The sequence below is a fragment of the Dermacentor andersoni genome, chromosome 1, assembly GCF_023375885.2.
Source record: "Dermacentor andersoni chromosome 1, qqDerAnde1_hic_scaffold, whole genome shotgun sequence".
NCBI classification, from domain to species: Eukaryota; Metazoa; Arthropoda; class Arachnida; order Ixodida; family Ixodidae; genus Dermacentor; species Dermacentor andersoni.
The window spans coordinates 399,327,913-399,355,068 of NC_092814.1; the positions used below are offsets into that span (position 1 = coordinate 399,327,913).

Below are 27,156 nucleotides of genomic sequence, written 5' to 3' on the forward strand. Positions count from 1 at the left end.
CCATACTTTTCCACTGCCTCCTCCTTGTGTAATTAGTCTGCGCAGAAACAGCACTCTGCCAGCACGGAGGTTAGATGTTATGAGCCACATCCTTGGACTAATAAAGAATACGATGATTGTCAGTACATTACACGTGTTCAGCCATCTTGGCCATCTTTGTAAATAGTCAGTTTATATACCATGCTTTGCTTTTCATCTAACCAACGCCCCGTCACAATATCGAGGGGCCGCACTTTATGGGTTAAAACAATTAATTTATAATTTATTTCATTCAATTAGCAAGTACAAGTAATTTTCCCCATGTTGTTCTTGGTGTCTTTGTTGACTTCTTATGATACCATTTATGTCGTGACATCTCATTAATGTTACGTATGCATGTATGTAATGCCCCCAGGCCTGTCCTGTTCCGATTATACCCAGTTGACGAAACAACCATGACACCATCACAACGTAGGAGGCTAGATAGATACTCAAAATGCCCGAGATTTGCAAAGAATACTTCGCGTTAAAAGTGAGCTGCCACACCCGCCTTTGTACCGCACACCTGATGCACAGGATTTCACCACAAAGCGCCTTTGTCCCTTCCACCCTTCCGAAAAACGCGTCTGACAGCACAGACAGAGAAGGGGTTGAAAGGAGACAGGAGAGAACCACAAGGCGTTTGACATGCTGGTGGTTGAGAGGGCTTGCATACTTTTCTTAAAAAAGCAAAGCTTTCTTTGCCTTTTCCTTCAACATTTACACTGCTGCTGTCTTGCATGCCTCATTGAGAAGTGGTTCACACCACCATTTATAGATCCTTTTCAGTTCCGGATCTCCTCGCCGCGCCCGCAGCCAGTATGCGGCCCGCCTCTGTACCCGCCACCGTGGCACTGCTGTCGAAGTTTGCGCCAAGGAAGCGCGTAGTCTGCTACAGGCGCGTAGCGTTCCGTCGTGCTTACGCATGGCGTCATTATATGCGCTGTACAAGTTTTAGGAGTTAATCCACGTATGCGTACAAACGATCAGTGATTTAGAAAAAGGTGGGCATTGGCGATTACATCTTGTTTTCGGCAGAATAGTAGCTTTTGTGCGTGTGCATTTCGCGCTTTCGGTTTTTAATGCATTTAGACGCTTTAAACGTGCTGTAGAAAACTACGCTGTCGTATATATGGTGTATGAATCAACGTTTATTGATCAAAACATCTATAAGCAATGGTAGAAATCATGTGGATCTCATTCATCATCTCTGCATTTCGGCGCTGGCATTTAATAGCTTCTGAATTGGTATGGCGAAATGAGTTTACTTCGCACTTGCGCTTGAAAGGTGACGCTACCTCTTCGTATCAATCACACTGATCGCGAGTAATTTTTATTCCTGTTTTCCAAATGCGAAATCGCGCAAGTCAGGATTTACAAAAATTGAAACAAAGCTTGAACATTTCCCCCGATTTTATTAAGGACGAGATACACCCTCCAGGGTCGTCTAGAGAGGTTCCATAAAGCGACTCCTTAGTTTTCAAGGCACATATAGAGGGCTACCTGATAAATGGGTATCATGTTGGCATTGCTCTGCTACATCTGGTAAATAGTTATAAAAACATTGCAGAGACATTTTTAGTAGACTTGTATTAGCACATTAATAGTTTATTAAAACTTTTCACGCAAATTCAGAGACCTTCCTTTTCACTTCATTTTCCATTCACACGAGCTTTTCTTTTTTACGTTCCCTCCGAGCTTTATTGGCACAGTCCTTCTCCTGGATCTTCTTTCGCGAAAAAAAAGCGCATTCGTGTGACCAAATAGAAGTGTACAATATGTGCTGTAAAATCACAGCTATGCTCTGGGCAACTGATACAGTTTGTCCCTGTCTTTGCAAAGGCATCTAAAACCCTCCAGAAAAGGTCCCCAAAGGCTTCTTTATTTTGATGCTTGCACAACAGTCTCTTCTATGCTTTTCACGCAGCTAAACAGTTTCCTTGAAGGACAAACAAAGCTGCCAGTCACAAATTCGCGTTCAATCACAGGCATTGCTTCAGGAAGTAGAGAGTCTTGTGAAGCCATTGTATCCTTTTTGCACTTCATGCAGGAGGTCACTTTTATCATTTCATGTAATTTTATGCGATTGCCATAACCATGGGCAACGTTGGCACCAGTTTTCCGTGGGCAGATACTATGTAGCTCATGTCTTTGCGAACTACGACACTCTTCAATATTATGTATACCTCTTCCTCCATTCCTGCCTCGTAAAAAACAATCGGATCGCTGTCCATTTTTGTCTTCAAGAGCTGCCGATCTCCACTGTTGAGGCAACAGCAAAGACGCGCTCTTCTCCACCAACTCATTAACATTCAAACAGCTGATTTGCACGGGCTCCAGTTGCTCTTGTACGGTGTCCTCTGCAGCGTCGCTCTGAGTTGCCCCTGCGTTTGTTGCGACACTTGCTCTCTTTTTCGGAGATTTTCTCGGTTTACGATTTTAGAATAAGTTCTGTGGGAGATTGGGAGATATGGTAGTAACTGCATCACTCCAGAAAGACCATACTCCACGCTCGATTTTAATCCCTTTGCCATTGATTATATGTTTATATGACTGCACAATGTTCCCTTCTTGGAAGTGGATGTCGCACAAGTTGCATGTTTTCCCCAACACTTTGTCTGCGCAGGGTATCGCTCTCTCCCACTTTGCAAGGAGAAGCGGATCGGTCGGCGGAGAGAAGTGCCTCTTCTCTGTGTTGCGCCGGTACCCGCTGGTACATCCCGGCACGAAACACGTTGGCATTTGGTTGCCCAGTCCTAACACATCTCAACTAGGATAAATTAAGCGCACCACCTACCTTCTGACAGCGCAAAATAAAAAAAAAAATCTGGCGTTGAAGAGCGGCAGCCCACGCTACTTGCATACTTGCAGGTCCCAAAAATAAGGGCAACATGAGCGCCCACAGCAAGCACACCATACCATACACCGAAAGCTGCTGAAGCGCAACTTGATAACTACTCACGATAATGCACACACACTTACAAGGAGAAAATCAAGACTACTCAACAAGAAAACGCGATGCAAATGCCCACGGCTACTGCAACGTCGGCAGCGCTGCCGCGCTGCTGCATGGCAGCGTGGCTAGCGTAGCGCAAACTTCGACCGCAGCGCCATCTCAGTGCCTAGATGCAAAACGCGCCCACCTTTGGAGGAGCCGTTTCGAAACTAAAAAAGCTTTATAAACGGTGGTTCACACTGTGCATATACAGTCGCCGACCGTTTATTCGGACCTCACGGGGACTGCAGAAATGTTCGAATAAACAGGTGTCCGAAAAAGCAGATTAAGAAAAAAAAAAAAAGAAATCCTTTATTTCCACGCACTTATTCGGGTTTGGCAGTAGGCTTGAAGAAATCGTGAATGCACCGTTGCACGCTGTTCCGTTTATGCGCAATCAGATAAGCCTGAATCTCAGAGAGGGTCGTACCAGTGGGGGGAAACTCCCCGGTTTCGGTGACAGAGGTAATTGGCGCCATCTCTGTAATGGCCGAACGCAAAAATCCGTTTCCCTTGCACGGCCTCGTAGATCGTCGCGCGCACGCGCGCCGATCCAGGTGGCCGAGCCCTTCCCCCTCCCCAACTCCTCTCCAATCGCCCCCCCCCCCTCGTTACTACCCTCGCAACTCCCTTACCTTCGACTGTCTCCGCACGCACGCCGTGCGGCCCCGCCGGCCCGGAGCCAGCTCAGCCCGCTGCTGTTATCTGCTGTTATTGCGAAGCATGCGCTGCTGTGCGTTGACCGGCGTGGCTAGTTTCGTCAGTTTCGTGGTCCTCGGTAGCTGTGTGCTTGAGCTCCGTGATGTTTCATCCGTTTCACGACACATACCGCTCGTGAATCGTGCAGTGGTGCACGAATACCTCAAAAACAAGCCCTGCAAGGTTGTTCCGGGTGCCTTAAGACAACAGGTGAGCGCTCAGACCCAAGGACATCAGAAGGCACATGTACACGAACACAGCCCTGTCCATTTGTGTGCTCCATGAGGCTCCGGACGTCGTTGCGCCTTGATTGTGCTACACTTGCCTCTTCCCGGTAGAGAAAGCTGACAAATAGATGTTCCTCCTCATTGTCACCTGGTCTGTGACTTCTGTTTTTCTGTGCCAAGTCTCATTCTGCAACTTCAGTAACTTGCCCAGCTTTCCATACCGCCCTCAGTGCTTTTTCTGTGTATCACGTTCTACAAACCTACTAACAGCTGAAAAATTACTGTTAGTGTTTGTGTACTATCTCAGTAACCCCCGCTGGGAAAACCGCGCGAACAACCTTCATGTGTAGACATGATACGCTTTTTTTTTCTTCTGGAAAGCATGAGCATTGCAAGTGTCTTACATGCAGATTTTTGCAGTTCGTGTTTATTATACAAAGGAGAGCCCAGTAGGTACGACTTAGTGCCTTAAGTGACGTAATTTTATTGCTAAGCATTGCATTTGGGTCAAAAGAAAAGTCGTGTTGTTGGCTTATTTTACCTGGTCTTTCATTGTGGAATAAGCCTTTCTACGAATGTTTTCTATGTGCTGCTGCAAAAGCCGACTACCTTCTGTTCCCCTTGCCACCGTTACTCAAGTTGTGGCCAAGTGCAAAGTAATGTGATGTGCGTTTCAGTTTTTAGTACAATGTTATTTTTTTTCTGCCATATTTTTTCAATTTGTTCAGCAGTAATGAACATGTCACGCATTTTATATACTTCCGTGCAGATTTATAAGTAAGCTTTCTTTTGGTATGGCTCTCAATCAAACAATGTTAGCATTTTATTCTATTTTTCAGGTATTTCGCGTGTCATTGTTTTTGCCATTACCAGTGAGTTTTCTCTTTTTATAGTTGTCATGACTATGTCATACACGTCATCCAATCTTGTGCAATATCTTAGTGCATATATCAGGAGCTCGTCTACATTTCGGTCTTGAGGACATTATATAAAAATCTTTTTTTTTTTATGTGTGTACATGAAATGGCCTTCTCGTTTTCTAGCGCTTTCTTTTATTTCACCATCTGTGAACTTTTGTCTTTAATACTCTTGTATATGTCATGCACCTTTCACTTTTGCTCATTTTTTGAGCGTGTATCACACCACGTTGTAAGAAAAATCTGTTTTCGAAAACGAAGTCAATAAAGCGAGACTAAACATCTGTTGTGTTGGAAGTAGAATTTTTTTTTATGTCCCGCACATGCTGGTATAATATAAGTATGGGCAAGACTGCGTGCGTGCCAACGCATAGCCCACGGCGCACCACGCGCCTGCTCGCTAGCAATGCCAATGCGCTGCGTAGCGCGCGCATTGCTTGCGAGCTAGCGCGTGGCGCGCCGTAACTAGCGCGCTATAAAAAAAAAAACGCGCCGCTTACGGGTAAAAACAAAAAGAAAGTAAGCGGCGCGCGCGCGGCATGGGGGAAAGGGAGCGGGTCGGCATAATAAAAACAAAAAGGAAAGAAAAACGTTTGGGAGAGGAGGTGCCGCGCGGCTGCTATTCCTGTTGCCATGACAACGTAAACAATCGTGTGCGCCGCCATTTTGCTTCTGCGTCGCCCATTGGTTAGGGCCGTAACTGAAGGGGACCTTGGCGCTAGCGTCGAAAGAGCGTCTGCTCGAAAACGGCCAATGGGAGCCATACGGAGATTCCCCCCCCTGGCCGTACGGTCACTATAGGCGGCTGAAAGCACAGTCACTGCTTGTGCACGCTCTGCATGCGACGGCAGCGTAGCACATGGTGCGTCATCTTCCGATTCGGAGTCATCGTCCAGTGGTGCAGCACAAACCTGACGAATGATCTCGCCGTCATTGAGTTCTGCGCATGTCAGTACAGCAGTGTGAGCACCTGTGAAACTGTGAAGTGAGACGGTGTCCGGAACCACTGCACAGGTCTCGGCAGAACACTTTTGGCGTCAGTAGGGTGCAAATCGGAAGGCGACAAATCCTAGGCCTCCCGGCACCCGCTTGCCGGCATTCCCAGCGCAGTCTGCGCGGGCACTGTCGGTGCCATTAGACACTTGACGCGATGTTTACGTATGCCGCGTTGCATCACCGCAACCTCAACACAGCACGCAAAGCAAACTTCACCACGCCGTCACGCCGATAACAGTCGCACAAACGAAAAACGTGGCCTACTCGCAGCATCGTGCACGAAGAAACAAATCAGCTGCTGGATTGTCTTGACATGGCTTACTGAGCCGAGACCGGAACTGCTGTAGCCACGAACCAGGCAGAAACGATGATGATGAGCGGGGATTTGCAGTAGCGCCACTTCGGGGGCAGAAAGGAGGCTCTGTTCAAAACAAAAACGGCGTTCAGCAAGTCGAACCGTGCACCGGTCAGAGTCGGTGCATGGTGCTCTTGATAGAGTTGGCTCAAGGAGTTACCAAAAAATCAGACGAGAAGTTGCAAGGTGTCCGAACTTTTGGCAGTTGTTATACATTATGGTCTATGGGGAGAATGGCGGTGCCACGAAGCAGACCGAATAATCGAGCATATCCGAATTTTTGGAGTCCGTAAAGTCAGTTGGCAACTGTATAGAGAGAGGAAAGGAGATGCGAGAAACCTGTTTGGACCTTTCCATCACATCGCACATGCGCAATGCCCTCTGGAGCTCCCTGGGCATATCCACAATACCCTCTTGACTGCTGTAGTTATCCGTGACCCCCAGCAAAAGCATAGCAGAAGTTGCAGAGCTTACCTTTTTACTAACATGCAACAGTCCAGAGGGGAGGGGGATAGAATGGTAGAGAGGAGGTAGGGAGAGGAGGCAGAGAATGGGTAGAACCAACACAGTCACAAAACAACTGAACAACAGCATTGTCATTCTTTGCTCACAGTTGTCATAAATTGGGGAGGGCAGCAGAGGAAAAAGGCGAGGAAACCCTGCTACTAGACACGACAGCCAGTTGCGGACAAACTGGAAAAATTTAAGTTCAAGGTATGGCACGGTACATTTCTGCTACTTCTGAAAAATGGACACCATGGAAATTTGTCAAGCAGACAACTGACGCATGGTGTGCAGAAGCAAAGCCACTATAAAGCACCGTAGTGTCTAGACAACAGTGCAGAAGCAGTTGCACATCAAATCAACACCATGCATCTGCTGTGGTAGCTACGCTGCTATGGCATCGCTCACGGTTGCGGGTTCGATCCCAACCCCAGAAGCCACATTTCAACTGGCGCAAAATATGAAAACACTCATGCACTTAGATTTAGGTGCTTGTTAAAAATCCCAGGGGGTCAAAATTTATCCGTAGTCCACCACTATGGCATGCCTCATAATCCGATTGTGATTTTGGTATACATACCAATAATTCAATTGAAGTTTAACACTTCTGCCACGATGCAATGTGCTGGGTGAGGCAATGACAATGCTAAATTTCTCAGAGGTTATGAATAATGGCAGACAACTACACGTGAAGCAAACACATCTCGCTGTGTGTTTTGTGTACTATGCAGACAAGCAGCAGTGGTGCCCACAAGGTAATGTTTAACATCAACTCACCACTTTCGCCATCAACACCATCGCTAATTATTGTTGATCAAAACAAACAGCAAAGAAAGCTTCGCTTACGTAGATTCCAACAGAACGTGGGATCCGCTTTTTTTTTCATTTATTTTTTCCTTTTTTTTTCTTCTGTACTGTTGTATCTAAAATGGGAAGTTTGCTGGGTCTACAAAACCCAAGGTTTTTCCAAGAGAAAAAAGGAATTGCAGGATTTTCAAGGGGCTTGAAAGCACACTTTACAATTTCAAGGGTTTTCAAGGACTTGTACTCACATTGGAATATGGTAATTACAGTAAACACACTGTATGACGAGAGCAGTTTGGGTTTGTTGGTACATCACTGTAGAAGAACGAAGACGAATGAGGCAAGCCACATAAGCACCAACTTTCAACTAATGTACATTCGAAGCAGGACAGAACATGTAATGCGTGAATTCAGAGCTCGTGCACATGTTACACAGCTGCAAAGCAGTTACCTGACATCGGCCCAAAGAAACGCAAGTTCTTTTCCTATTAAAACCTACACATTGCAACCGTACACATCATGTGCCCAGCCTGTCAATCACTTTGGCCTCAATTATGTCCCTTACCAGCTTATCTTTATTCTTGGATATTACGCCAGCTTCCTAAATCTGTGGCTGACATCTGCACATACTGCAATTAGTTGCAGGTGCCACAACTGTCCTTCACTTTGCGCACATTACTGCTGTGTTCCCTGAAGCAATCGTTTAAGGACCTAGCACTCCGTGGTATAGTATCTGCCACAGCTCAAAGGAATCCTACAAACTCAAGTTTATAGGAAAGCTCGTGGCTGATACCACGAGAGATCGAAACTGCATGTCAGCTTGATATCTTTATTTTGTCTCAGTTTTTTATATGTTATGTAGGCATATTCAAACTGCACGGAACCAAAAATTTTATTCCCAAAACACATTCCAGCATGCAAAAAAAATATATTTGAAGGTGGTGCTGCAGGTGTCCTGCTCAATGCAGTATTTTCAAACTTCACGGTGGAATTCAGTGCAAAGTAAAAAAGTTGTGTCAAGAACCTTTTTTGCTAATTTTGATATGTTAAAATGTAAATAATTTCCATGCCTTTTTTATGCTGTACATAAAAGAAAAAATGTTTAAAAATTCCGAACATGGCCCAAGTGAGAAGAGCTTTGTAACTTCATTGCACCTTAGAGCATTTTCTATATTATACAGAAACTTGAAAAAAAATGTCAAATATAAAATGCTGCCTTCGCAACATTGCTGCAAAAGATTCTGTTCCTACAAAGAATGCAAAACAAGACCAAATAGTTAAAGTTCTTTCAAAAAAAGCTCATTTTCAAAAATAAAATAAGGAAGAAACTCTGGTCAACTTTTTTTTTAAATTGGATGGAAGTCTGCTTGTGTGAGGCAAACCATCGTTGTGATATTACATCCCCTCATTTGCTTTATTCTCAAATGAGCCGATGTTGAGCAACCCAGTGCAGTAAGACAATGCACACAAGGCGAGCTGCATTCCTCCAGAACAGGAGCAGCAAATAGGTGTGCACCTGTCCCAGGGGGTCGACAATTCCCGGTGAGCAACAGGGCTGACCGGGAGAATCTGAATTCAATATGCAAGAGCCATACGCAAGAGTCCAAGAGCTTCTCCCCGCACCCCCGGTAGGCTTGAGCCACCAGGAGAGAGGGGACACAAGTTCCTGCCCAAACAGACCAATCGAGTGAGCCCCTGGTCTGCTTGGGGGCAGACAGCAGCAAGTGTTTCATGGTCCCGCTGCTGTGCGGTGCCCTCGGAGAGAGAGGGAAAGTGGTGGCCCGCGCATGCAGTGTTTGAAAGCGACTTCGCCACGATGCGGCCCCTATGCTCAAAACAGGCTGCACTATGGTGCCGCAACAAAATGAATAAACACAATCCCCACAATTTAGAACACTGTTAATGCTGCACCAATATGCTTATGGCATATTATTCTCAAGCTTGAGCGAGACAACCGACACTGCTGTGCAGGTGCGCACAACCAGTGGCCTTCAGAGTCACCAGGTGCACAGTGGGCCTCTTCGATTATGCAGTCCTGGACTGTCCGCAAACCATCTGCGGCTTCCGGTCTGACTAGCCCCGACAGAAGAGCGTCACAGTCATGGGATCCAGCTGTCGGGGACTGCCTGAGATTTCATTCAAAAGTAGAGTGACCGGAAGTCACTCTCCTGGCTGCCGTCTACTCTAGCCATAGCCCCGTACGCAGCAAATTCATAGCATGTCCTCCAAAACGGTGCACGCTCAGAGGCCATGTCACCGACGCAACCATAAAGCTTGCGTAGTAGGATCACAGCCTGAGTGCGTAGAATGTGTGCGCAAAGTGCAGTTTTATGTCGTGCTCTCGCTCTTCATGCCTCTTAACCGCTGTATTTAAGCTAGCTCACTGCCTGCAAAATTTAAGCAGAATTTCCATGCGAACATAAGCAAAATCACGGTCATGCCACATCGCTGTTCACGCAGAAAGCACTCGCTGATATCCTCAAAGCTCATGAGACTGTCTACTAAAGGCCCTTCGCGAGTCTAGGACAGAGCACACGTACACCATCTACTAATCCTCCACATACAAAAGCAAACACTTGAACTTGGTAACAGAAGGTATCAACATATGTATGTTAATGGCAATCGGCAAAGCTCCGATTATATACCACCCCAGCTACCGGCACAAAATATGCAATACGATATGCTTCCTCGCACACCAGTTTCCCTCACCTGAAAAGCAAAATTGACCTGTTTGCTATTCATGTAGCAATGAGCATGAGAGATCTTGCGAAACACATCAAGAAAAGCAAGCATGTGCACCTGACCACTAGGTTTCTCAAAAAACATGAGGACAAAAGCTGCAGCAATTAGACCGCTTGTAAAAGCTCCCATGATGGCACACAAAGCACCGATGTAACGGAATCGATAGCGAAGTTATAGCCGAGTGAACAATACTTCCAATCGGGAATGTGCAAAGTATGCAGAAGCACATGGCATCTTTTACAACATTGTGTCAAACACTGCCTGCACCTTTTTAAGACAGCCATTGTCTGCTAGCTGCTTGCGCATGTCCAAGCAAATATCTGCTGACAGCTTCAAGAGTCTGCAGACAGTCTGTGACTTCCAGTCCATGAAAAACAAACACGATTCTGGCAGCACTAGGACTGGTGGGTGAAGTTTCCGAATCTGTTCGAGAAAATCAAATGCGGGACAGCAGCCCCAAGCAGTCCGGGACTGATAATCGGAGAGGCCCAGTGAGTGAAAAGCTGTGCCATTCTCAGTTGATTTATGGGCCTTTTTGAAGAGCTGCCTGTCCAATAACATCATGGAGGACCATTGTTGCCAACAGTCACAAGGATGTCAGCAGTGACAAGTAATTGTGCATGCACTCGTCCTTTATTTTGCGACAGCAGCCATCGGCTTTTATGTGTCGTTTCCAGTTTCTTTGCAATATCACTTAGCATTATATTCGTAATATTTTACCTCCTTCTTCTCAGAGCCCAAAAATCCCCCCTAGGTTATATTCGTGGTGACTTTATGTGCAAATGCAGTATAGCCTCTGCGGGCGTCGCATTTATGCCTCCATTATTCACTTGTCAACAGCATGCGAGACACAGCGAATGCATGTTTTGGCTGACTAGGCCAAAACCTGCATGACACACTTGGCAAAGAACCTGTAAGCAGCGCCAAGGCAGGACTTGGCTAATCCATAACTGATTGAGCAGTTCCATAATCAAAAGGTGCACCAGCATGGGGCTGACAGGTGCTATTTTGCTGCCTGTATCCCTTCCCTATCCCCAGGTGCAATGGATACTAGAACCTTCTTTAGAACCACCTCATGAAACACACACTGTGTGTCATAAGCTTTCTACAAAGCATTTCCAGAGTCATTTTCCAAGCCAATTATTTCATTTCCCACCATCACATGTTTTCTGCGTCACTCACAGATGTCTTCCTGTATTACACCTCCATTTTTACCGAAAAATTACCGTGCAGCTTGACTGAGCCAAAAGTTGCCAAAGCTGTCTGATGTTCTGTCAGCACCTTGCTAATGTACTTTCCCATGCCGAGAGCAGTGCAGGCCGCTGGTGCCGCCAGACGGACTTTGTCCTTCAACAAAGAGTATGGCCTGCTTGTTTTCAAAGTGGAAAGCTTTAGACGGCTTTGTTCATCAAACACGAAATCGCGAGACATTCTGGAGCTTCAGTCACAACAGTAGCACAGAAAAAGCGACAGAAAGAGTGCAGCACTTTCAACAAACATTTCAACTTGGGCTAGCTGTTCACTACATGCGGCTCACAGCTTGGTCCGAGTGTTCTGTGCCAATTATCTACACATTCACAAGAAGAATATCGCTAAGAAAAAAAATCTTCTTTGCGTGAACATTTTGAATGTTGCCTGCCTGCGGAAGCTACTGCCAGATGTTTAGGTTATTCACGCCACTTACCAGGTCTGCCATCACTGCTTTACGCACCTCAAAGAAATACTGTCCTCATCGAGCGAGACCCGCAATGAAGCAGACAAGGCATTTCTTCAGGAAATTGATTGCTTTAACAGATACATCCACTTGTGATGTTTCACCACTGAAGCCCTCCCATTCACAAATGCAGCAGACACTCTTGCCAAAAGAGAGAATGGGCCGAGACTGAAAGCATCATAGTGACGAAGATGTGCTCAAGTTTGAGCACTGCATATGGAAGCGTCAGGACATCACCTGTGACAGAATGTCGGGCATGCACGTTAAAAAGCTTGAAGAAAGCATATGAGGCTCCAAGGTGCTATCAAGAGCGCCTCCGTCTCTTACCTACTGTGCCACCAGTAGTTGCAAGCAAACACATTCAAGAGGCAGACCAAGCTGTCACAACGTACATGCTCAAAGAGGCTCGAAATTGACACGAAAATCATGGATTGTGGTCCAATTTTGATCCGTAAACAAGGTCAAGGCTGTACAAGCTCATCGGATGTACAAGCTGAGCTTGACTACTTCTCCAAAGACTAACTTGAGTGCTCTCGGGAACATGAAGGAAGTTGTGTCATCACTAATAACCTGAGAGAGCACGTCTCAAAGCTGTTTATGATGCGTCGTATCCGTGAGATGTTCCAGATGTTCAAAATAGCTCACTCCAAAACGGCCATCGCCCTGTCATAGGTAAACTAAGCCTTTCCTTGGCACGAAACAAGCAGTGCAAGATTTCTGGATTGGTATTTAAGCAGTCCACGTGGACTTAGTATTTGCCTTTAGTGTCCCTTTAATCAAGACATCGCCTCCCACCCTTTTTTGTAAAAGAGCTACACATACATACACAGAACTCAAGCTGTGGCTATTCATGAGGCAAAGAAGTGCGTGCAGTCTGGAAGCATTGTTTTGCATTTTGATTTTGCAGAAAACTGAACTGTCCTCTCAAATGAAGCACAATCATACCACTGGCACAGAAAACAAATCTCCATCTTCACGTGTATCGCCCCGACAAGAAAAACAGCACACAGCTTTGCAGTCATAAGCGACAACCTGCACCATGATGCAGCAGATGCCTGCTGTGCCCTAAATAAAGTGCACGAAATGTTAGATGAAAAAGCACCCACCCATTGTCATGTAACATGTGACAGCAATGGTGCGGTGAGCCATTTTAAAAATAAGTACCAGCTGTATGAGTTGTGAAGAGAATCATGATCACTGGCCAAGTCTGATGAATTATCCGACGTTTCGGAACCATGTACAGATTCCTTGTTCACAGAGTTGGACAAGAAATCATAGTCACTTATGTATCCAGCACGTGGCATAACGTTCGTGCGTAAATGGCAGGTATGGTCCCTGCTGTCTGGTTCATTGTAGCTGACGTCGCTGGAATGATTAGTGATTCTAGCAGCCACCGGGATGACGTTCTTTGGCGACAACAGTCCCAGTCAATCTTGTGATTATGTTCTTGCGCATGCTCAGCAATGGAGTTCATCATGTGACTGTTATTTCTTATGTCAAGTTTGTGGTCCCTGAGCCATCAGGAAAAGTTTCCTGTTCCGCCAATATTTATTTATTTATTTATTTATAGCTCACAGGCCCCGAAGAGCACTGGGTGAGGGGGCATACCAATAGATATACAGTACAGAAATAATAAACCAGAGTAACGGTACAACAGATGCGGTACAAGGCAAATACACAAAAGGAATACAAAGTCAATTAAAGAAAGGCATAAAAGGGGCATATTAACACAAGGATTAAAATACAAAACAAATGCAAAAATGGCAAAAAGTGATAACCAAGTACAAGTGAAACAGTAGTACAAAATAAAAGAACATTTAATGCGACTGAAAGTAGTATAACAGAAAACAACATTTAGAATAATACTAAAGTGATAAATGCAGGAAGAGGTGGTTTTTCAACTGTCCAGGGTCAGAAAAAAGGATTAAGTTGTCAGGAAGATCATTCCAGAGCTTAATTGCTTCGTGTAATGCAGATGAATTGAATGATTTTTTCCATATATGCGGTTAAAGCAGAGAGGATTATCTAAGCGCCGTGATGATTGAGAAGGCAATTCCGGAGGCAAAAATTAGGTGCGGGCAGGAAAATAAAATAAACACAATAGTGAAATAGAAGGATGATATTCAAGTATGTGTATATCATTAAGGTTCTTAAGCTGGGTGACACTGGCGAGCGGACTATAACGGTTAGAAATGAACCGGGCAGCTCTGTTTTGAATGGAATCGAGCATTTCAATTAGGTATTTTTGATGGGGAGACCAAATAGACAAGACGAATTACAATTGCGGACGAATAAATGTTAGATATGCTAGTTTTCGAATGGAGCTAAGTTAGTTTTGCAGGTTTCGGCGTATGCACCCGAATGTCTTGGATGTTTTGTTGCAGATTGTTAAATTAAATTGTGGGGCTTTACATGCCTTTACATGCATTTTGTAGCTCCCGGCAACGAAATGTTGCTGTACTGCAATCCCGCATCAGCGAAATTTGCCGGAACATAACTCCGCATATTGCCTATTCGCTTAAGGCTAACAAGCTCCAAAATATGCTCAAATGCGATTGTTTTGCACCAAAATTTCAAAAAATACCACCACATTACACTTGTGTTGGCGCTGCCATTCTTGTTCACAAAAACAACCAAGCGCCGGAAGCAATCAGTGCACTGGAAACACGTCATGGCCACCATCTTGTTTGTTAATCGCCCGTTTGAAGCGACATGCACGTTGCCACCAACATGTGACGACGGGTTTTGCATGCCTACTAGGCAAGATTGTAGATCGCCGTTTGAAACGCACATTCAGTTTGCGTTCCCCACGGCTGACGACTCGGTGAGGCCTAGGCCAATCCCGTGAGGTGAAACTGAACGCAAACTGAATGCTCGTTTCGAACAAAAATCACCGATCGCAGCAGTTACACTGTGTAATGTGCACCTCGGTGAGAAAAATTCAGCAAAACCAAAGAAATCCACATCCCACTGACATGGAATTGTGTATGGCGCTTGAGATGGCAGTCACAGCATATGGAGTGTCACGCATCGGGCCATGATTGAATGACTGTCCCAGAATATGCATCCCTTGCTTCAAGAATGCTGGTTTTGGTGCCACCCGACAGCCACAGCGTGCGGATTCAGCGCCAGACGTTCATTTGTGCAAAAGGGACGTTATCTAAATTTTTTGCCTTCGGGTAAACGAGATACGACCACTTTTGCGCTCGGAACCGGATGCGTCGGAGGCCTACGAGCAACAGCGTGCACTGGAGGAATGCTGCTGCATGCGCTGTTACGCTGCGTCCGGTGGCGAGTTACGTAAAATCTCGCAAAGTGATCGCATCTCCCAAAGCAATTCACCGAGAATACAACGCTATGGCGGTACTGCCACTGCTGGTCGACGCGTGCAATGCACTTTGTACTGTTGGCAATGCAGTTCTATATCCTTGAGCAAAGCTTGCAATGTAGGCTAACGAAATTTTGACAGTAAAGTTTTCTTCGGCAATGCATTACCTATCTGTGCTGTCTCTTTTCGCAACAACCAAATTTTCGCGAAGGCTAATTTTTTCGCGTGCCCCGCCGATTTCGTTATTGTGAGGTTCAACTGTAGTGTGAAGATTATTTTGAATGGTCGGGTGGTCAGTTTCCGATCATATAGTAAACAAGACAGTCATCTGCGAAAAGACATAAACTGGATGAAATGTTATTGGGAAAGTCGTTAACGTAAATTACAAAACGTAAGGGTCCAAGCACACTTCTTTATGGTACACCAGCGGTTGCATCGCATAGTGGTGAGGAAAAGCTTTTGACAACTGTGACGGAATGAAAGAAAGTTACGAAGTGAGGATAACATGCAAGCGAATCAAGACAGGCAGAAGATTAGGCAGAGAAATCTAAAAAAAGAAATACACTCTGGTTATCATCCACGTTAAAATGCAGGTCAGTAGTAAATTCAAATAACTGGGTATCACACGATTAGCTTTTCCTGAAGCCATAATGATCTGAAAAGAAAAGGTCATTTCATTCCAGATGGTTGTAGATGTGAGAAGCGATAATATGTTCAAGTGATTTACAACAATAAACATGTTAAAGAAATGGGACAATAAGTGCAACAATGCCTCGAACGTATTTTCGAAACTTGCACCCGCATCCCGACCAGCAATCTCCGCCGGCACCAGCCAATGAACATGAAAGACGGGCTGCCTATTGAATCATTCCCAAGAGTCGTGTGTATAAGAAACCATGCGCTGATTGCCATCAAGCAAATATTGGTGAAACAGGGACGTTCTCCGGACGGCTCAGAGACCACAAACGTGACATAAGAAATAACAGTCACACAACAGGCTGCATTGCCGAGCATGCGCTAGAACATAATCACAAGATTGAATGGGACAATGCCACTGTTGTCACCAAAGAAAAGAACGTGTCCTGGCGGCTGCTAGAATCGCTAATCATTTCTATCGACATCACCTACAATGAACAGGACAGCAGATACTATACCTGCCATTTACGCACCATCGTTACGTCCCGTGCTGGCTACATAAGTGACGACAATTTCCTGTCCACTCAGTGAAAAAGGAACCCGTATGTGGTTCCAAAACGTTGGATAATTAATCAGACTTGGTCAGTGATCGTGATTCTCTTCATTCTGTGCCTGACCAGAAAAACTTTTGTCGAACCCGTGATTATGCATGAGTTGTGCCGTGCCAAGTACACGTCTGTGAGGTGGCTATTTTCCACTACTGGGCACCGAAATAACGCCTGTGTTGGTGTGGGTGGTCTTGTTAAGCACCAAGCTTCCCTCCCTACAGCATACCATATTGACCGCAAATAAAGACGGGGACAGCAGAACACAAAAACAACATGGGTGGTAATACTGCCCGTGTTGTTCTTGTGTGCTCTTCCGCTGTGCCCATCTTTATTTGCGGTCAATATGATAGGCAGTAAACACCAACTAGGCCAAACTGAAGTTCTTCTGAAACATAATTCCCCCTCCACCTCCATTAGTCTCCCATCCTCAAGAATGTGGCCCTGCTCCATGCACCTGCCATCCAGGGTCAGTAGAAGTCAGTAAAGTGGAAGTGCCAGGAATTCAGTCGCGGCATGCGTGCCCACGGTCAGTCAAGGGCGCCCTTGATTGTGCTGTCCGTTGAAGGAACTGCCAACTTAGGAGATTAAACCTTTTCAAGTAATAGCTGCGAGTGACACGCAACGAATTTCCTTGAGCACCACAAGTAGTGTCAAGCTAAGCAGAAAACACATTCACTGTTCTCGCCACAATAAAAAACCCATGCAAGCCTTCCTTCATTTGTGGCAACCGTTGCTGAGCGCATTCAACATATTTTGTGAATAAAGCAAATGAGGAAGCGTAATATCGCACCTATGTTTTGACTAACGTAAGCGGACTTCCACCAAATGTTTCTTCTTTTTTAATTGGGACCAGAGTGCCTTTTTTTGAAAATGAGGTTTTTCGGAAAAACTTAAACGTTTAACTTGTAAAGGGGTGTGCTTGACAGTTAAGCATGTAGCGCCAAGCATAACCGTCAGGCGACGCAGAGCAGAAACAGCCGGATGGTTCTCACCAAGCACTGGTGATCCGGCTGTCTGAGTGAGTGCATTACAGGCATCCAATAAACGATCTGGTTCACCCTGTCCATGCACGCTTCTTCCTCATTACAAACTGTTTCTGATCTTGCATTTCTTGTAGGAACACAACACTGTGCAGGAATGTTGCAAACATTCTATATTTGGCACTTCGTTGAAGTTTCTGGGCAAAAAAAATGCGCAAAGGAGCAACAAAGTTACAAAGCTTTTCTCATTTGGTCTGTGCTCGGCACTTTTAAATGTTTTTTTTCTTTTGCAGACAGCACAGAAAACGCATGGAAATTATTTACATTTAAGCAAACTAAACCGAGCAGAAAAAGGTTGATAGTACTTTTTGAGTCTGCATTGAATTTGGCCGTGAAGTTGGAAAATGTTGCAGTAAGAGCGTTACCCGTGCAGCCACCTTCAAATATCTTTTCTTTGCGTCTTGGGAAGGCTTTCAGTAAATAAAATTTTTGCTTTTGTGCAGTTTCAATATGCCTACATGACGTATAGAAGAAACAGATAAAATATAAATACCAAGCAGACATTCATGTTTGATCTCTTGTGGGGTCACTTTGGTAATTGAAGCCAAAATGATTGACAGGCTGGGCAATGATGCACAAGCTCACTATGTGTAGATTTTAATCACACTTCTTTTTTTTTTGAAGGTGGAAAACTCGAATTCACCTTTCCCAGTACGCTACATGTTCAGGCTTGGAGTGGCACCTGACACCAGCAAAAACATCAAGGGCAAGTGAGGCTATACTATTCCAGGTACAACCAAATTAGGAAGACGCATTAAGCTTCAATAAGACACTCCTTCACCAGAACAGGAATTGGCCTCCCTGGTTCAGTATTCGGCCACTACTTCCCACTCAATCAATTACCCAGTGGCCCTTAGTTCCCAGCAGCTGCAGAGCACTTGACCAAGGCGGTGGTCAGACCTGTAAATGCAGCAGAGGGTGCTAAGAATCTCTGGGTCCAGACAGGCCGCCAATGGAAACTGCCCCTGTCAACCTTTAATTGCCAAACTCTGTCGAGCGAGGCTAGCTTAGGAAGTCTATTTGAGGAACTGTCAGACACTGTTTGGGATATCATTGGCCTTAGTGAGGTTAGAACTTATACAGTGCTGACAAATGGCCACGTCCTCTGCTATAGAGGACTACCAGATAAGCAGCAGTTAGGAGTAGGCTTCCTAATCCATAACGAGATAGCAGGCAACACTGACCAATTCTAAAGCATTAATGAGACGGTAGCTGTAGTCGTAATCAAGCTTAATAAGAGGTATAGATTAAAGGTAGTACAAGCCTACACTCCAACATGCAGTCACGATGATGATGAAGTAGATCAGTTTTATGAAGATGTTGAGTTAGGAGAAAAGTGCTAACTCAGTATACTGTAGTAATGGGCGACTTCAATGCAAAAGTGTGGAAAAAGCAGGCTGGTGAACAAGCAATTGGCAACTACGGCGTTGATTCTAGGAATGCTAGAGGAGAGATGCTGCTAAAATTCGCGGAAAGGAATAAGCTTCGATTAATGAACACCTTTTTCAGGCAGCATAGCAACAGAAAGTGGACCTGGAAAAGCCCTAATGGTGAAACAAGAAATGAAATTGATTTCATACTTTCTGCTGATCCCAGCATAGTGCAGGATGTAGAAGTGTTAGGTAGGGTAAAGGGGTGCAGTGATCATAGGTCAGTGCGGGGTAGGGTACACCTCAATTTGAAGAAAGAGAAGAATCGGTCAAGAAAAAACAGGCCGACCTAGACGCAGTAAGGGTAAAAGCAGACTAATTCAGGTTGGCATTCATTGAATTGAGGCAATGAATGAAACTGTAACTAGGCTGGTTTCAGACGCAGCAATTGAAGTGGGAGGTAAGGCACCAAGGCAATTAGCAGGTAAGCTCTCCCAAGTAACAAAGGACCTAATATAGAAACAACAAAGAATGAAAGTGTCCAACTCAAGAGATCAGGTAGAATTCGCGGAATTCTCAACAAGGAGAAAATAAGGGATATTCGAAATTATAACATCAGAAAGACAGAGGAAGCAGTAAAAAATGGATGCAGCCTGAAAACAGTGAGAAGGAAACTACGCGTCGGACAAACCAGGATTTATGCATTGAAAGATAGGCAGGGTAATATTATCAGCAATCTCGAAGATATACTAAAAGCTGCGGAACAATTTTATACTGACCTATACCTATACCTATACAGACCCAGAGGAGTCAGGATACCTCCATTAGAAACAGTAATGAACAGGATACAGAAACTCCTCCTATAACTAGCGATGAAGTCAGAAGAGCGTTGCAAGACATGAAACGAGGAAGAGCGGCAGGAGAAGATGGAATAACAGTCGATTTAATCAAAGATGGAGGAGACATAATGCTAGGAAGACTGGCAGCTCTCTATACGAAGTGTCTATCGACTGCAAGGGTCCCAGAAAACTGTAAGAATGCAAACATTATACTAATCCACAAAAAGGGAGACATTAAAGAATTGAAAAATTATAGGCCCATTAGCTTACTCCCAGTATTAAATAAAATATTTACCAAAATTATCTCCAACAGAATAAGGGCAACACTGGACTTCAGTCAACCAAGGGAACAGGCTGGCTTCAGGAAGGGATACTCTACAATGGATCACATCCATGTCCTTAATCAGGTCTTCAAGAAATCCGCAGAGTACAATAAGCTTGTCTATATGGCTTTCATAGATTACAAAAAGGCATTTGATTCAGTAGAGATACCAGCAGTCATAGAGGCGTTACGTAATCAAGGAGTACAGAATGGTTGTGTAGATACCTTGGAAAATATCTACAGAAGTTCTACAGCTACCTTAATTCTACACAAGCAGGAAGATACCTATAAAGAAAGGGGTCAGAAAATGAGACACAATCTCTCCAATGCTATTCATTACATGCTTGGAAGAAGTATTCAAGCTATTAAACTGGGAAGGCTTAGGAGCAAGGATCAATGGCGAATATCTCAGCAACCTTCGATTTGCAGATGACATTGTCCTGTTCAGCAACACTGCAGACGAGTTACAACAAATGATTGAGAACCTTAACATAGAGAGTATAAGAGTTGGACTGAAGATTAATATGCAGAAGGCAAAGATAACGATCAATAGCCAGGCAAGGGAACAAGAGTTCAGGATCACTAGTCAGCCTCTAGTGTCTGTGAAGGAGTATGTTTACCTCGGTCAATTACTCACAGGGGACCCTGATCATGAGAAGGAAATTTACAGAAGAATAAAAATGGGTTGGAGTGCATTTAGCAGACATTGTCAGATCCTGACTGGAAGCTTACCATTATCATTAAACAGAAAGGTGTACAATCAATGCATTCTACCGGTACTTACATATGGGGGCAGAAACTTGGAGACTGACAAAGAAGCTTGAAAACAAGTTAAGGACCGCGCAAAGAGCGATGGAACGAAGAATGTTAAGCATAACGTTAAGAGACAGGAAGACAGCATTGTGGATCAGAGAGCAAACAGGGGCAGCCGATATTCTAATTTACATTAGGAGAAAGATAGGAGCTGGACAAGTGATGTAATGTGTAGGTTAGATAACCAATGGACCATTACGGTTACAGAATGGGTGCCAAGAGAAGGGAAGCGCAGTTGAGGACGGCAGAAGACTAGGTGGGGAGATGAAATTAAGAAATTAGCAGGCGCTAGCTGGAATCGGTTGGCGCAGGACAGGGGCAACTGGAGATCGCAGGGTGAGGCCTTCGTCCTGCAGTGGACATAAAATAGGATGATGATGATGAATAGGAAAAGAACTTGCTTTTCCGGGCGATTTCATATAAATTTTTCAAAGTCATGACTGTGCGCAGTGGCTCTGAATTCGTGTATATATATGTTCTGTCCTGCTTCACATGAACATTTGTTGGAAGTTGGCGCTTGTGTCTCGCCTCCTTGGTTGTGCTGTACACCCCGTATGCTTTGTACGGATGTTTACAGAGTATCCATGACGACTGGGCCCTTTATTAACGTGATGCCAAGTCAATTGTGTTACACCTTTTTTCTTCATAGCTCAACATGCTACAACATCCAACTGAACAGAAAAATGAAAAAATGGCCATGTACGGAAGGTTGAACGCGCAGCAATTCCAAGGACGGATTTAACTTGTTTGCCTGATGATACTGTGCATTACGGGGTGCATTTCATGGCTGCGTGCTTTATCAAAATTGGCCCTACATAGCTCTGTCAAGCAAAAGCGTCCACTGTAGTTCCGGAAACGATGGCCATCGATGCGTTGAAATCTAGGCTGCTTTGGATTACCATCGACGGCCGCACAACACATGACGACAGCAGCGGCCGTGTTAGCGGCAACTCCTGCCCATTCAGTTCGCCGCCGCCGAGGCGGTGCGATTACTGCAACTGTTTCGAAAGAACATTACCTCCTTCTTGACTCAGCACTTTCCTGACCTCCGAGTCAAAATCTTCCTTGGTGAGCTGCGGCGTAACGTTAAAGCAACGTTACAATATATTTTGCGCTATCGGTGAAAAGCATCTTACCTTCTGGCTGAACCAAAGTTTCAAGCAATTCATGTATCTGCAAGAAAGAGGATCATTGGGTATAGCGGCTTTTTGTGAACTATAATGATACCCTTAAATTGAAGCTGTTACGATCAAGTCACGTACGTTTTGAAACGATCCCCCAAAACATAAGAAAGTTTTTGCTTGGCCGCTACGAGCTGGTTCGTGCACGCCGCCATTGAAGTCCTTCCAGGTCCTCCCCCATTCTGACCAGTGTTGCTAGATGGCGCAGAGTGACATTGCCAAAGGCCCAAAAGTAGCCAAAAGTTAGCCATAGATGGATGACTTTTCACAGGAATCTATATGGCATCCTCAAAGGTTCTACTAACTCTATGGCTGCTACCACGGAGGAAGGAAACTAAGGAGAGGCCCTACCCCACGGAGGAAGGAAACTAAGGAGAGGCCCTGACGTCACTCTTTGTGAAGCACACGGAGGAAGGAAACTAAGGAGAGGCCCTACCCCCTCCGCGCGCTAGGAGAAAAGTGTGGCGGAAATGACGTAGTAGGTTTTCATTTTTTTGCTGCTTTTTTATTTTTTTTGTTGTATGGCCACGCCTTTTAGGCCACAATGGCGGCGTTGTTATGGTTTTGAGCGCTCACACGTGTTGCTCGGGTAGGTTTCGGGCCGTGGCAAAGGCGCTGAGTGGGCGGGTTTGCGTTGGTCACCGTGTCTTGTTGCGCTGTGTTACCTGCACCGTGCTCTGCCAGATGTTGCGCGAGCGTGCGACACCATGCGCAGCGCGGCGTGGTTTCGCGAAAGATGTAAACAAGAGAGGAGGGTGGCCCAAAAGGCGGAGCATCGCCATGAGCAACGCCAAATTCCGGCTTCACTTTTGCTTCACAAAGAGTGACGTCAGGGCCTCCCCTTAGTTTCCTTCCTCCGCGGTGAAGCAAAAGTGAAGCCGGAATTTGGCGTTGCTCATGGCGATGCTCCGCCTTTTGGGCCACCCTCCTCTCTTGTTTACATCTTTCGCGAAACCACGCCGCGTTGCGCGTGGTGTCGCGCGCTCGCGCAACATCTGGCAGAGCACGGTGCAGGTAACACAGCGCAACAAGACACGGTGACTTACAGGGGAGGATTGCTGTATCCCTCCAAGTTGCTTTTTGAAGCATTAAAGAAACTTGAGGGAATATATATTTACAACCTTCTTCAGCAAAGAGGATCTTTGCAGCGACAGCATAGTTGATGTCATGATATTCTAGTGAATTAAAGTTTTAAATTTGGCTATGCCATAGGCTGCAAATTGCATGCTGATGATTTCACGTCAGCAGTTGTGCGTTTTTATGTCTTAACAAGGCTGCACTTTTACGTTAAAGGTCTTAGTCAGCGAAGAGAAGCACGACTAAAAAGGAAATTGCACTTTAAACTTTGCTATACTGTTCTTAGCAGGCTGATGCAACATATGTATGCTGACCCTTCTTTGTCTTTTTTATCTGAATGCACAACTTTTTCTGGTGCATACAAAAAGCCAATTTTGTGAATATAATTAAGAAATAAATTAAGGAATTCATTTGCGCATATTAATTTCGCTGTAGGTCTCCATTGTTTGGGATGGAATGTACTCGCACTGTTTTTCTGTGTTTTGGCATTCTGTGGGTAGTTTTGCGCAGAGATCCCTTTTACTTAATTGGCGTCTTTCCTGCCTGTTTTATTCCTTTCATAGAAATGTAGGATATGTCGGTGTGTCTCATACTCGCACATGAGCCTGACGTTCGGGAGCACTTTATGATGTAAACAAAAAATTCACAAATAAACTGTGCAAATGTAGTTGCGGGGGGTTCGCAAAACAGAATGAAAGAACGAGGGACAAATGTTTATCGCGAAAGAAGGCAAATGCCAAGCAGGGAATTAAGTTCTTTGGCTTTGGGCTATGTACGTACATACAATGCTTTGCCTTGAACTCTTCTACAACATCGGCTGAGGAACTATAACAGGGTGTCTACCAACCGGGAAAACCGGGAATTCTCGGGGATTTTGAATAGTCTGGAAATACTCACGGAAAACTAAGGGAATTTGTGCTTGTATCAGGAAAAATTGGAAGTAAATTTTTTGAAAGAGAACGAAATTTAAGTCGCGGTAATGCTGGCTCGAGTAACAGAGAGGAATCGTGAAGAATCTAATTTGACGCCGTGTCGTCGGCTGGAGGAGTTGCCAGTGTAGAGTCAACGACCGGCTTTCCGAATGCCCGATAATTTGGACAGCCTCGCGGCACAATCACCTACCCAATAGACTCAGTATATATATATGAACATGTGAAATTCCGGATGCAAGAACCCTTCGCTGTCCGATTTTTCGGACTTTTTGCCATGACTGCAGGTCCGAATTAAATCGCATTAATCAAAGCCACCACCTCCGCCATATTGATTAACTCGCTGCCTCGGACTGGCGCTCTCGCACGCAGAACCGCTAGCAGCAGTAGCCACCACCGCGGCAACGCTATAGGCCTATATAGCTGCTTCGACGTTCGCTACCAAGCTTCTTGCTGTTCGACGCCGTGTTTTTCATTAAAATAATTCGCGGCTGTCAACAATGTCATCGACTCCGCCTTTGTCATCCTCATAATTGTCTTCGAAGCTCGTAAAGCACGACGCGTTGCATAACGCCGGTTCCCGAAAGTCAGCTTCGCCTTAGTACAGAAATGCTACGCGGTGAAGCATAACAAGTGTAGAAAGGGGCACGGGACACAGTATGTTTTCCTTAATTAAATTATACACGCGTGCACCCGCCATCTTCTGTCACAGCACGAGCACCAATATGCATAATAAGTATACTGGCAAGCATTGAGATCTTTTTCGGATGTGTCTGTGGCGATTTGAGTCCAAAAGGACCCCTCATCACAAAGTATGGCCATTTTGAGCTGACAAGCGCAGGGCATACATTGCGTGATAACAGTCGTGTTTGCAAAGTATTACATCGCTACGCACCGCGGAAAGACCTGAAATTTCAAACCGAACGCCTTTTCCCCTTCTCCTCGTGGCTGCCGCGCTCCAAGCCGGAGGTTGACGTACACGTGCGCCTACGTACACTTGTTGGCACTGTGACGTCGCTCGTGGTGACACGTGAAGTCGAGAATTATTCAAGGCAACATCTGTTATTTGTGAAATATGTTGCTTGAATAGACTAATTAATGCTTAGAGAAATAATAAAACACACGAACCGAATGTCTGCATGTTTTCGTTTTATTTCGCACCGCAACAAGAGAAATCCGTTTCATCTGCTTGTTCTCACGTCGAGCAATCGCCCGCGCAGACACCGAAAGCGCGGGATCATGCTCTGTGATCCGCCTCAGTATTCGCGTAGCACTGACACAGCTAGTCAGGTGTCCTCGCACACAGTGCGCAACATCGTGCGCTGCGCGAAACGAGACAATCACAACAGCTCACGCGCGACGCCGTCAGCGCAAGTGCGCAGCGTCACAAAAAAGAAAAAAAAAAGCGAGGAGAAAAGAAATGAGGGCGTGCCCTTGTTGTATGTGTGACGCGATCCTGGAGGTCCGGTGTGGGAGAACGCAGGGAAGGAATTTCGCTTGCGCAGGATAGACGGGGCGAGTGGAGAGAGCTTGGCAGTGGAGCTCACCTCCTGAAATCATGTGTTGGCGGCACTAAAATATTTCTATCTCGGCTGTTAATGAGCCGATTTGAAATTTTTTTTGCGGCAGAATACTCCCTAGAGGACACGTAACAACTTCAAGCGTATAACCAAAATTTGTTATGGGGTCTGGTAAGGGGCCCTTTAAGGGCAATAAAATACATGCATTAATTTTCTCGAACTGCCCTATATTTCTGACGTTTTCGCGGCCCCCAGGGAGTCCGAGAAATCGGACCTTGACTGTGCAACTGACCAAGAGGATGCTTCAAATGGTCTGTGAAGCGAACGCGCGACAGGAGGAAGACGAGAACAGAAAGGACCCACGCATTGAAGAATGAACGGGAAAGGAAGCGTGCCACTGCTTCTTTGAAGGAGCTTGAGCTCACACACAAAAGAAGTATTGGCTGATGCCGACACGGAGGTGCCCCTCATGCAAACAAAATAAACTCGTTACAGCAGTGAAACGCAAAATGGCCATTATCATAAATTGTTTCTTTCCTGATTTCGTTTTTTTTCCTCTTAATTAGTTACTCATGGCAGGTTTCTTTTCCATTACCGCCACCGATAAGATTATTTCGGCCTCTCTGACTTTCCGCTTGACTTTCTTTGTTGCTGTGTTGCCCACCCCACAGGCCGCATATACTTGCTGGTAAGCTTCCTAATTCTTTTCCTCCACTGTCAATCAATGTTTTCCCTGCACAGATACCTCAACACTCTCCCAGCCCATTTACTTTCTTCAATATTCCTCAGTCGTTCTTCATACTCAATTTTACTGCGAGCTTCCCTCACTTCAAAACTAGTCCAGCCCATATCATACTGCACAGCTTCATTTGTAGTCTTCCCGTGAGCGCCCCATGCAATGCGAGGCGACCCACTGACCTTTGGTTCACATCGAGTCCTGATTGTACCCCTGATTTAAAGCAAACAACCGGATTTCCAAATGTAAGGCCTGGAACCATTACACCTTTCCACATACCTCGGAGCACCTCGTACCTATTGAATCCCCATAGTGCGCTGTGCTTCATTATGGCTGCGTTTCTCTTCCCCTTCACTGTTATTGTTTTTTCTGTGTTTCCATATATCTATTGCCTTCGTTTATCCATATAACAAGGTATTTATATTCTGTTACCCGAGGTATTTCCTGGCCCTGTATCGCCACTGTCTGTTTACTGTTTTCATTGAATACCATAACACCTGATTTTCTAACACAAAATTTCAAGCCTAAATAGTTGCCTTCCTGTCCACAGATGTTAGCCAGACGTTGCAAATCACTTTGCTTGTTAGCTAGCAACACAATATCGTCCGCATAAAATAAACCTGGAAGCTGCTGCTCTACTACTGTACCCGCCTGTTTGTATGAGAGATTAAAACCGATATTACTTCCTTCTAGCGCCCTCTCCATCCTCACCATGTACACCATAAACAGCGGTGGAGATAAAGGACACCTCTGCCTCAGGCCCTTGTTGATATCAACTTTCTCCTC

At 45.2% G+C, this 27,156-nt stretch overlaps 1 protein-coding gene and 1 long non-coding RNA gene across 3 annotated transcripts in view; both read right to left on the reverse strand.

The window, feature by feature from the left end:
* LOC126518594 (transcriptional adapter 1-like) overlaps positions 1–22,907 on the reverse strand; it is a 146,042-nt gene extending 123,135 nt beyond the window's left edge. The window contains exons 1-3 of one of the 2 annotated variants that reach the window (XM_055064925.2): positions 22,190–22,907; positions 22,064–22,100; positions 21,946–22,000 (exon numbers count right to left, since the gene is read on the reverse strand). In XM_055064925.2, coding sequence (XP_054920900.2) covers positions 21,946–22,000; positions 22,064–22,100; positions 22,190–22,359 — 262 coding nt within the window. In that variant the 5' untranslated portion in view covers positions 22,360–22,907. The remainder of the gene's footprint in view (positions 1–21,945; positions 22,001–22,063; positions 22,101–22,189) is intronic. The other variant, XM_050168368.3, reaches the window with a different exon arrangement.
* LOC129381784 (uncharacterized) lies at positions 6,485–17,859 on the reverse strand. The gene is made up of 3 exons (XR_008609907.2): positions 17,536–17,859; positions 7,764–7,830; positions 6,485–7,657 (listed from the first exon to the last, which is right to left on the reverse strand). It is a non-coding gene; the product is annotated as an uncharacterized lncRNA (long non-coding RNA).
* Positions 22,908–27,156: the final 4,249 nt, after the last annotated feature.